Source organism: Muntiacus reevesi, chromosome 18 (assembly GCF_963930625.1).
Source record: "Muntiacus reevesi chromosome 18, mMunRee1.1, whole genome shotgun sequence".
Lineage (NCBI taxonomy): Eukaryota > Metazoa > Chordata > Mammalia > Artiodactyla > Cervidae > Muntiacus > Muntiacus reevesi.
This window is the reverse complement of record NC_089266.1, coordinates 13,192,082-13,203,670: the sequence shown is the minus strand read 5'-3', so window position 1 is coordinate 13,203,670 and position 11,589 is coordinate 13,192,082. Positions and strand designations below refer to the sequence as shown.

At 42.4% G+C, this 11,589-nt stretch overlaps 1 protein-coding gene and 1 long non-coding RNA gene across 2 annotated transcripts in view; one reads left to right on the top strand and one right to left on the bottom strand.

The window, feature by feature from the left end:
- The first annotated feature begins 1,093 nt into the window (after positions 1-1,093).
- The window catches only part of PSMD12 (proteasome 26S subunit, non-ATPase 12), a 23,145-nt gene continuing 12,649 nt past the window's right edge, over positions 1,094-11,589 (top strand). The window contains exons 1-3 of the mRNA XM_065908760.1: positions 1,094-1,284; positions 10,121-10,180; positions 10,268-10,396. Coding sequence (XP_065764832.1) covers positions 1,177-1,284; positions 10,121-10,180; positions 10,268-10,396 — 297 coding nt within the window. The 5' untranslated portion in view covers positions 1,094-1,176. The remainder of the gene's footprint in view (positions 1,285-10,120; positions 10,181-10,267; positions 10,397-11,589) is intronic.
- LOC136148986 (uncharacterized) overlaps positions 5,902-11,589 on the bottom strand; it is a 24,657-nt gene continuing 18,969 nt past the window's right edge. Inside the window, exon 4 of the long non-coding RNA XR_010659617.1 lies at positions 5,902-6,467. This is a non-coding gene — a long non-coding RNA (uncharacterized lncRNA). The remainder of the gene's footprint in view (positions 6,468-11,589) is intronic.

Genomic DNA, 11,589 nt, shown 5'->3' with positions numbered 1-11,589 from the left:
TACACTAGGTTGGAAATATCATGCTTGAGAAGCCAACAGAACACACCTGTGGCAGTTAACGTTTGCGTTTAGTAATCGTGTTGTACATGTGTACAAGCAAATGACTACTCTGTTTCTACTGTAGACATTTTTTCGCCTTTATATTTTGAAATATATCATTATCTTGCTATTTTGCAATGTTTCTCCTTTACAGCTAGGATGTTTTCTTGATTTTTTTTATAGTTATGTGTGTAGATGGGTTATATTATCCATGATTTTCATTACAGAACAGTAGGGGAAAAAGGTCTATTCAAGCACATATAGAGAGGTTGGTGCTGATGAAACTGAGAATCGCTAACATAACCGCTGACCACTCAAAGATTTCCCATTTGCTTTCCAAGCTACTGTTGACACTCGGACCATACCACACACAACCTCATTCTCACTTTCAAGGATCTGAAGCCTTTTTTTTTTTTTTTTAAAGGGATCCAGATGGTGTGGATAATAAAGAAAACTAGTATGCTCCTTAAGAATTGGAAATCGACTCGTGTATATAAACGAGATCTCATTTGATGCTCAGAAGTAGGAAAGGAGAGCAAATCGTCTTTCTAAAGATTCTTCTTAACAACATAATATTTACCGATTATACTACCGAGTCACTCCCATACCTTCTCTTATGAGCTTTAAGAGATCCCACAGATTGATTAAGTCACCAAGATTTTCAACCAGATGAAACCCGAGAATTTTTTTCTTCAGGATTTATTTCAGCTTGCTCCTGTAAGACAGGAGAAAACCGAGATCCAAGAAAATGTTAAGTGACTTGCCCATGGCTCTGAGAAACCATAATATTTCAAGTGCAAGAATATGCATCATAGTCTATTCGGTTATACTAGCTTTTCTCACCACGAACTGTAGATGAAAAGTCTGTCACCAAAGGCAAAATCAGACGGAGGGGCGTGTGGTGTGGGGTGTGCGTGTGTGTGCGCGCGTGCGGGCTCGCTCGAGCCCCGTTCCCCGGCTCCGCCCCCCGGGGCTGTCCGCGGCGGTGCCTGACTGGCGGCCAGTGCAGGGGGCCTCGCGGGGTCCTTCGCGCGGGCTGCCGACTCACTGCCTGAGCGGGTGCGCCGGCGGCTTCCGGTGTGGGTGACGAGTGGTGGCCGAAGCAGGGGGACATCTAGGGACGCTTTGGCGGGGACCATGGCGGACGGCGGCTCGGAACGGGCTGATGGGCGCATCGTCAAGATGGAGGTGGACTACAGCGCCACGGTGGATCAGCGACTGCCCGAGTGCGAGAAGCTGGCCAAGGTGAGGGGAGGCCGGCTGGTTGTTGGCGGGCGCCAGGGGCTGAGTCACGGCGCCAAGCTTGCTTAGGCCTCAGGGGGCCTCCGGGCTGGAGCGCGCATCCCGCTGTTGTCTGTCCGGCCCGAGTTAGGCCTGCATAAGCAGGACATCCCAGGTCTGCCCGACCAGGGAGACCCCGCAGCCGGAGTACCGTAGTACTTCCAGCTTCCCAGACCCTCCCCAGGACAGATGGTCACTTCATTCCCGTAGAAGTTGGGGCTCTAGTAGTATTTTTTTTTTTTTTTTGCCTTTTCGTGGATACCGTTTCAAGTTTTCTTTAGTAGTTCCTCAGGGTTTAAGGCGGCTTCAGCATTCACGGTAGATCAGAGAGTTTAGTTCTGTTGCTCTTGCCGAATCAGTTTCTCTTGTTAAGTTGCGGACGGATCGTGACGATGTGCTTGGTCTTTGGTCAGGAGAAGGGACGGGAAAGTGATAGTACGAAGGGGATTAATACAGAACCCCTGTCCTTAAGGAGTTCGTGTATACAACGAATTAGACGAGTCGCGCATGCTAGTGAGTGCCATACGAGTATGAAAGTGTTACTGAAAAACAGAATGAAATTGTTCGCTCTTACTGGCGATTTAAAGAAGGCTTTTTCAGAGAAGCTGACGTTTGTATTAGATCTTGAAGAATGAGTAATATTGGAATGGGGAGGAGTCATCCTAGGAGCGGGTACTTTGCGAGTAAAGACAAATAGGCACAAAAGTACAGAATAACATGATTAGCGGAGGTCTTGAACTGTAGTTTAGCCCAACTGCTTATCTCTCATGAAATAGAAATTTTACTTCAAACATTTATTATGTCCCTACTGTTGTGTGTCAGGCAACTTTGTGTATGTGTGTAAAGAAACCAAGACTCAAGAGTTGTCGTCGATGGTTACAGTTAGTAATAGGTAGAACCAGGGATTTAAACCTAGGTTTGCCTGACTAGGGTTTGGATGGTTGTTACATCAGTTCCATTATAGGAGGTTGTTAAGGATTATGCTCAGGCCTGCTTAAATTCTTTGATTAATCTAGCCACAATCATTCATCGCAGTTCATCTGGGATGCATTCACTAATAGAGTTGTTTTTGTCTATTATGAAGCTTTGTATCTAAGTACATTAAAACAGAATAAATTCAGGGGCAGGAGGAGTGTCAAATAATACTTCACCATTAGTTTTTAGAAAGAACCCTTTTAATGCTTCCCTTATTCCCAAAAAAAGAATGTGGGGCTTTAGAAAAGTCAGGGGTAGGAAAAGATGATGAAGTTGATAGACCTGTATTTCTTAGGTTCAGTACCCTAAGCGGAAGGGAACCATAAATTCATCTCTGAGCTTTCTAGCTGCTAGTGTAAAGAAACATCACCAGTTACATAGAGGTTGGAAAACTCAAGACACCTCCAGAGCCGGGCAGATAATCGCTGACATTTATTGAGTGCTTTCTGCAGTGCCAGCCACTCTTCAAAGTGTTTGTTTACACGTATTAACTCATTTGATCCTCACCATAGCCCTGTGAGGTCCACATTATTATCATTAGTATTTCACAGACAGGAAAACAGTCTAGGGGAAGTTAAGTCACATGCTCCAAAGTCATACCAATAGTAAAATGATGGATCCAGGATACAGACCCAGGCACACTGACTCTGGAGTTTCTGCTCCCACTGAGCTGTCCTGCCCAGTGAGCAAAGTGTAGTGAAAAGCTGGACTTCTGAGCACCTGCTCCGGGAAAGGGGACAGGAACTCTGCACCTTAGGTTCAGCTTTGCCAACGGAGAATGAAGGCCAGGCCTTGTCAGCTCTTCTTATTTGTGGGAGTGACCAGGAATACGGGGTTTTGTATGAATTGCCTCTATATTTAGAAACTGGACACTAAACTGTTTTGAAGCACTGTTTGAGGCAATACCAGGTAGATCAGACAAAAGACATGTTCAGTCCAGAGTCAGCTCCGGAACCACCTTTTTGGAATTAATAGATTGGTAATGTCCATAAAGCAGAAGCTAATTGTTCTAAAGGAGTCAGCTATTCGTAGAACTGAGACGAGGGTGAAAGGAAACCTTCCCCTTACCAGTCTCTTCTGATAGCCTACTGTGTGCAAGACCCAGTCAGTGCTGGACATTGTGGAGAGTATAAAGAAGAGTGGATAAAACTCTTGCTCTCAAATCACTTATAGGCCAGTAAGAAAAAAATAATAATGTTGCTGCTACAGTTGTTCTAGTGGTCAGTGTATGGCATTTATTTACAACATTGTGGTTATGTTCAAGATAGTTGAATAGATTTGCAAATTCAAATACCAACTGATTTTTTTTAAGGTATCAAGTAGATGATGGAAATGTTTGAAGCAGGGAATATTGGGACATGTTAAACTTACAAAATTAGAGCCATTTTGGTTTTTCTTTTAAGCCACTGTGCCTGTTGAACACAACAAGGTATAGATATGAATTTTCTTTGTGGGGAGGTGGGGCAGGGGAAGAGGGCTGGGGCATGGAGGGTAGAAGTTTTTTTTTTAATACACCACAGTTTTCAACTTTTGGATTAGATAGTTGTCTTAGTTTTTTTTAAGAGTATGTTTCTCTGTTTTGCTTTTTAGTCATCATTTTATATTATTTTCTAAGCATTCTGCTAATCATGAAAAAATACTTAAAGCATTGCATTTCTACATTGGAATGCATGGACTATTTTAGCATACATTCTTTAACATAATTTTACTTATTTATATATTTTTGGGCTGTGCTGGGTCTTCGTTGCCGTGCGGGTTTTTCTTTCAGTCACATAGAGCAGCGGCTACTCTCTAGCTGCAGTGTGCCGACTTCCCATTGCGGTGGCTCTCTTGTTGCCCAGCATGGGCTCTAGAGCCCATGGGCTTCAGTGGTTGCAGCTCCGGAGCTCTAGAGCACAGAGTATCAGCTCATCGGCTTAGCTGCTCTGCGGCATGTGGGATCTTCCCAGATCAGGGATCGAAGCCATGTCTGCTGCATTGGCAGGTGGATTCTTGACCACAGAGCCACCAGGGAAGCCCTAGCATACATTCTTTTGTTTTTCGTTTTGAACCCATCAGTAAAGCTGAAGGGGGACTTCCCTGCTGGTCCAGTGGTTAACATTTCGCCTTCCAATGCAGAGGGTGCAGGTTTGATCCCTGTCGGGGAGCTAAGATCACATATGCCCTATGGCCAAGAAACCAGGACATAAACAACATAAGCAGTATTGTAACAAATTCAATAAAGACTTAAAAAGAAGAAAAAAACTGAAGGAAGTTTTGTTATCTTCACTTCTGAGAAAACTAAGGTTCAGGTAGATGCAACAGTTATCCAAGGTCTAGAGAGGTCTCCTGGCAACAGGTTAACAAGTGTTCTTTTTGCTATGTCCCATGGCTTCTTTAAGAGACTATCACTTCTGTGTTTAAGACATTTTATAAATATGAAAGACAATTTAAGATAAAAAATTATGTGTGTAGAGAATAAGAATGTATCAGGTGAGAAAACCACATATAGCAAAAGCCTTCAAAAGTCCAACTGGAGTCTAAACCCAGGTGGTAAAATTGCCAAATCTAGGCCTTTTGTATCTCTTACAGTTATGACCTAGTACAGTTCTCTTTCTGTGTCCTAACACTCACCTAGCAAGTAACAACAGTAAATAATGTTAGCTGTCATGGTGATGGTAACATACATACATTCGAACATACATATGGTATGTAGGTTCCAGGCATACCTTCATAGGTATTGCTTTAATCCTTACACTGACCCTCTGCGGTAGGAATTGTTATTACGCTCATATCACTGAAGAGAAAATTGAGGGTCAGAGAGGTAAGTGTCTTGCCTGAAGTAAGACAGTGGTAGATCTGGAATTTCAACTCAAGCAGACCGGCTGCAGAGCCTGCCCGGGCTTTTTGTTTGTTTTTGTTTTGGCCACTCAGGATCTTAGTTCCCCTGGATTGAACCCCCGCCTCCTGCAGTGGAAGCATGGAATCTTAACCACTGGACTGCCAGGGAAGTCCCTGCAGAGCCTGTTTTAAAAATTACATTCTACTGCTTCTGTGATTGGTGTTTGAGGACCCTGTATCAGATTGGTGAGATAATAAAAGTGACATTAGTTTGCGATAATCGTTGATGTTTCACTTTTGCATTCAGGACTTAAAAATTAGTCTGGGAGGGCCTTTTGTGAACTATAGAGATACAGTGTTTAACAGTTCTGACATGCAGAGTTCCCCTCCTACCCCGCCCCCCCTCCTGCTTTTGGATTACCATGTATTTGACACATGGTTATTAAATGGCAACCCACTCCAGTATTCTTGCCTGGAGAATCCCATGGACGGAGGAGCCTGGTAGGCTACAGTCCTTGGGGTCGCAAAGAGTCGGACACGACTGAGTGACTTCAAGACAAGATTTAGGGATTACGTGCATTCTTTTTTTTTTTTTTTTTTAATTTTTTATTTTTCAGTGGGTTTTGTCATACATTGCTATGAATCAGCCATAGAGTTACACGTATTCCTCATCCGGTCCCCCATCCCACCTCCCTCTCCACCCGATTCCTCTGGGTCTTCCCAGCCCACCAGGCCTGAGCACTTGACTCATGCATCCCACCTGGGCTGGTGGTCTGTTTCACCACAGATAATATACATGCTGTTCTCTCGAAACATCCCACCCTCACCTTCTCCCACAGAGTTCAAAAGTCTGTTCGGTACTTCTGCGTCTCTTCTTCTGCCCTGCATATAGGGCCATCGTTACCATCTTTCTAAATTCCGTATATATGTGTTAGTATACTGTAATGTTCTTTATCTTTCTGGCTTACTTCACTCTGTATAATGGGCTCCAGTTTCATCCATCTCATTAGAACTGATTCAAATGAATTCTTTTTAACGGCTGAGTAATATTCCATGGTGTATCTGTACCACAGCTTCCTTATCCATTCGTCTGCTGATGGGCATCTAGGTTGCTTCCATGTCCTGGCTATTATAAACAGTGCTGCGATGAACATTGGGGTGCACGTGTCTCTTTCAGATCTGGTTTCCTCAGTGTGAATGCCCAGAAGTGGTATTGCTGGGTCATATGGTAGTTCTATTTCCAGTTTTTTAATTTGATTTATATTTTAAATCAAATATATCCTTTGTTTCTCCCTTCTCTTAATGTCTTTTCCTTTCTTTTGGTCACCTGCAACTTCTTCCCATGGTTAACACTAAAAATAAAGAGGAGGTGAAATGTGAAACAGTTTTTTGATTGTCAATGACTTGGACAAAAGACCCCTTTAAGAAATAGGTCATTTAAAAGTATTGGATTGGCATTACACTTCAGTTATTTTTGGTTAACATTTTATTAGCCTTTTCTTATTTAGGTTGTTTAAGGAATCATTAAAAGATCGGGTCATTTAGGAGTTAAAGGACACAAACATATAGAACATACAGATCCCCAACATGTATTGATTTAACAAACTCCTTAGTCATTTACCTTACTGACAAGGATTATTTTAAAAAGGAAAGGAGTCATAAGAGTCACATGTTCTAACAAGTTGGTTTTGGTAGCTCTAAACCATCTTGTTCTTCGGAGTTGAAAGGCAGCATCTAGGAGGTAGGACTGCAAGGATGGCGTGTGAATAGACAGGAAAAGGAGGAGGAAGATGTTTAACTGTAGGATTGAACATGGAGGACTGGGTGAAAAGTGGGATGGTTTGAGAATTGGGAGTTGTGTTTAATGAAATTGATGATAGTGTCCCTCAGCACTGAATTGTCAGCTGTATAATTTGTCACATTCTACTTACTGTAACAGTAAGAATCAGGAATTGTAAGCCAAGATCAAATGAATAGTTCACGTCAACGTCAGTTCATTCGACACATGCTATGTGCAAGTTGGTGCAAGGGATACCATTAAACAAAGGCATATGTGTCCTACTCTTTAAGACCCCTGGGACTGTAGCCCGCCAGGCTCCTCTGTCCGTGGGATTTTCCAGACTGGAGTGGGTTGCCATTTCCTTCTCCAGGGGATTTTCCCGACCCAGGGATTGAACGTGAGTTTCCCATGTTTCCTGCATTGGCAGGCAAATTCTTTACCACAGCCACCTGGGAAGCCCCAGTCAGACAGGTGTTAGCCATTTTGTTGTGTCTGACTCTTTGCAGCCCCATGGACTGTAGCCCACCAGGCTCCTCTGTCCATGGAATTCTCCAGGCAAGAATACTGGAGTGGGTTGTGGTTTCCTTCCCCAGGGGATCTTCCCAACCCAGGAATTGAACCCAGGTCTCCTTCTTTGCAGACAGGTTCTTTATTGTCTGAGCCACCAGGGAAGCCCCAATCAAACAAGGTCTAGCCCTAAAGAGACTTAAGAACACTTTGGAGACATGCTTACTAATAACTGTGGTACAAGGGGTAAAGGGATGCCCCAGCACACCTACAGAAACACCACTGCAGGTGTGGGCAGGTGCGGAGCGCTGAGTCAAGTGGTGAACAGTATAGACAGAGTCCCTGCTCCTACTGAGTACATTCTAGTGAAGTTAGAAAGACGGTGAGCATTAAGATGGAGAAGACTTTGGGGTTATCAGCTGAAAAAAATGCACAACCTTTAAGTTGAGAATTATGTCTTAATTTGGGGCATTACTGAGGACTGTCACCCAGAAAAGCAGCCACTCAGATATCTCTGAGAGCCTGTTCCATCCAAAAAGATAAGGGAGGAGCCAGAATGCATAGGAGTTTTGGCTAGGGAAAAAAAGAAAATCAAACATGTAGTCGAACATCAAATGATTATTGCTAATCACAAAAAACAGACAGCTCAAGTTAATGATTTTAGAGTTTTCCTCTGTAGGGGAAGATGCAGGAATCTGAGCTTATTGAAATCATTCTTTTGATATGTTATCTTAATTATCTAGGGCCAGTATCCTTTAGTTCAGGTAGGTGCTGGTCTTTGTCCACAGAGTCATTGCAGACAGGAAAGTCAGTGGGCTGGCGTGTTAAAGAGGGTGCTGAGTGACTACTGACTAGAGAGCGCTATCCAAGAGTGCCCTTCTGAGAAGGGGATAGTGACATTTCATGTTTCATTGATACCGGTAGACCCCAGCCCTGGAGTGGTGTGTGATTCCTTCCTATATATGGTATAGTTATTTAAAACCCGTATTTCTGAATTAAAATACCACATATAGTCAACTGTATTCTGTGGATCACAGTCATGTGACTAATAGTAATTACAAAAGCGACAAGAGGGTACCATTAGTAAACAGTATTTTGCATCTTAGCTATTCTTGCACTGTTTTGTTGCCGAATAGTAACCATTTCCCTGTGGAAACTACAGTTAACCCTTGAACAACACAGGTTTAGATTCTTTGATTTTTATGATTTATTAGCCTTTAGCTTTGGAGAATTTATAGCCCTGTTCTTTGTTCTTCTGCTCTGATGGACAGAAGCATTTAGCCAGCATTTATTGTGTACAATAAATGTACATGAGCCTATACACCTTTCAGAACTGGTGTTCCCCTTTTCAGATTGAATTAATAAATTCATACAGTGGCTATACAGTACATTTTGTGTGCTGCATGAAAAATTCATATGGAAAATATGGAAACAATATTTTGAAAAGTTTAAACATTATTTGTGCCCTTAATTCAGAAGCTGTTTAGTTCCTTTCATCAGTAAAAGAGTAGTACTCCAGCTTCCCTGGTGGCTTAGAGGTAAATCTGCCAACGCAGGAGATGTGGTTTCCATCCCTGATCCAGGAAGATCCCACATTCCGCAGAGCAACTAAGCCAGTGGACCACACGCCTTGAGCCTGTGCTTTAGAGCCTGGGAACCACGCGCCACAGCTCCTGAAGTTCGGGCACTGTAGAGCCCGTGTCCAAGACAGGAGAAGCCAGGGCGGGGAGAAGCCTGCCGCCGCGAGGGGAGAGCCTGCGCCGCCGCCAAGGCCCAGCACAGCCCGTGAAAGGGAGGCGGGCCAGGACTCAACGTTCGTCTATGCGTGTCACAGCCAGTAAGAGGAAAACGGGCCAGGACTCACATGTCATCTATGAGTGTCCTTAACATAAAAATAAATTCCCTTCACGGTTAGAAAAGCAGTTACAAATGAAGCCCTCCTCATTACTTCTAGTTTATTCAGTGTCGTTAATACCATTACCTTAAATCCAGTCTCTGTGCTGTGGGTTGGCTTTGTTTTTATCAAAATATGTGTTTCCTAATATGATGGCTTATTTTAGTCCTGGTGTATTTTTATCTAGGTTTATGTTACTTGAATTTGGTTATTCTCGTTTCTTCATGTCTGCCCCAGGGAGAGTGTTTTGTTTTTACGTGTGAGGTGGAGGTTGCTGTTGGCTCAAGACTGGGTATAGCACGCATGGGGAATCTCCGGTGGGCTTCGTTACTTTACTTCTAAAGTCACTGAAAACTTAAACCAGGGTTTCCTATCTTTTTACCACCAAATACCCTTTTTACTTCTCAGAGCTCCATGTTTTAAAATATTTTTGATGAATTTAAGGCACAGGTGGCTGCCAGTTAAGAGTCTCTGTTGAGAACAAGATAAACAGGTGTTACCACTCTGACATGATGAATTAGAATCCAAAACAAAGACTTGATGTTTTCCTTGGGTGTTAAATCATTGGTTTGCTAGATTCCATTTCTCCTAGGCATTTAGAAATGTTAAAAATAGCTTGTGGGCCCCAGGTTGGGAACCGCTGACTTCCAGAATCCTCTAGAGAAGCAGGCAGTGTCATGAAGGGAGAAAAGGACACACGGTTGTGCAGGTGGTCTCCGCTCTAAGATAGACTTCACTGTTCCAGAAACGCCTCATGTTAGGCTAAATTATTTGACTCTGTGTTGGTGGTGGTGTTTTTATTGTTCATTTACCTTTTGTTTTAGGAAGGAAGACTCCAAGAAGTCATTGAAACCCTTCTCTCTTTGGAAAAACAGACCCGAACTGTGAGTAGATTGTAATGAAAACCTCAGTTGCCATTAATTTCATTTGACACTGTTCCATTAACTTTCAGTGTATTTTCATTCTCACAGGCTTCTGATATGGTGTCCACATCCCGTATCTTGGTCGCAATAGTGAAGATGTGCTATGAGGCTAAAGAATGGGATTTACTTAATGAAAATATTATGCTTTTGTCAAAAAGACGGAGTCAGTTAAAACAAGTGAGTTCATGATTGATCGAAAACAAATACATTCAAATTTGAATAAGGACTTTTAGAAAAAGAAAACCTTTCTACGAATCTGTTTTAAATCTAACAATGTTAAGTCAACATTACAACTTAGAGAGTTTTAAAAAATTCTGTCCTTGTTCTCATGACAACTGCTTTTATTTTTTTTTTCTTCCAGTCTTTATGTAGTTGCATATTTTTACAAAATTGCTTTGAGAGTGTTGATGCAGCTTTCTTCTAGTTCCTTGTAGCTCCTTCATAGTTGTTATTTTAAATGGCTGTGTTATAATCCATCAAGTTGATTAATTATAATTTACTTAATCATGTCTTTTATTTAGACAGTTAATGTTTATGTTACTTTTGAGGCAAGATACTTTGTTTCCTTTTCTGCTGTCTTTAAATATGCTGAATATAACAACATTTTCCTGATGACAGGAGTCCTGATTATTATCATCAATGATTATGCTGTGCCATTTAGAATCTAGATTAGGGGTTGGCAAACTATGGACCAGGGACCAAATTCTCCATGCCACCTTTGTAAATAAGTTTTGGGGGCCAGAGCCACACCCATCTGTCATGTATCTGTGGAGTTACCAAGACAGAGCAGAATTGTTGCTACAGAGACCCTTTGGCCCACAAAGTCTAAATACTTACTGTGTAAATATTTATAAAAATATACAGAAGAGGTTAGCTGACCCCTGACCTAGATCATGGACAGTTAGAGCTGCAAAAAATATAGTCCAGCCTGCTTTATTACCTGTCTGGGAACTATGGGCAAGAGATGCTATGCTTCTCAATGTCACATTTTATTGGGGTGATCATGGCTGGCTGTAGCTCCTTCTCTCCATCCAGGTGATGGAACTGTTGTTTTATCTTCTGCTTCTGCCACTGACTTTTTCATGGCTTCGTTGCTATCATGGCTACTGTTAAATTGTGCTTTTCTCTTTCCCACACCTTTAGTCTGTTGCCACTTCTTCCATACTTTTCTTGGCTGCAAGAAAACTAACTAGCTAGCCTTCTGGTAGATATTGCCAGACATGCCTCTCTCACCTGTCCTTTTGTGTGATCAACTCACCAGTTGTAAAGGGGGCTAAAGTCTTTGTGACTGAGGTTTTCCTATCCTTTATTGATTTGTTACTGAGTATTCAGTATTCTTAGCTAAGGGAGGTTTTTTTGGTTTTTGTTTT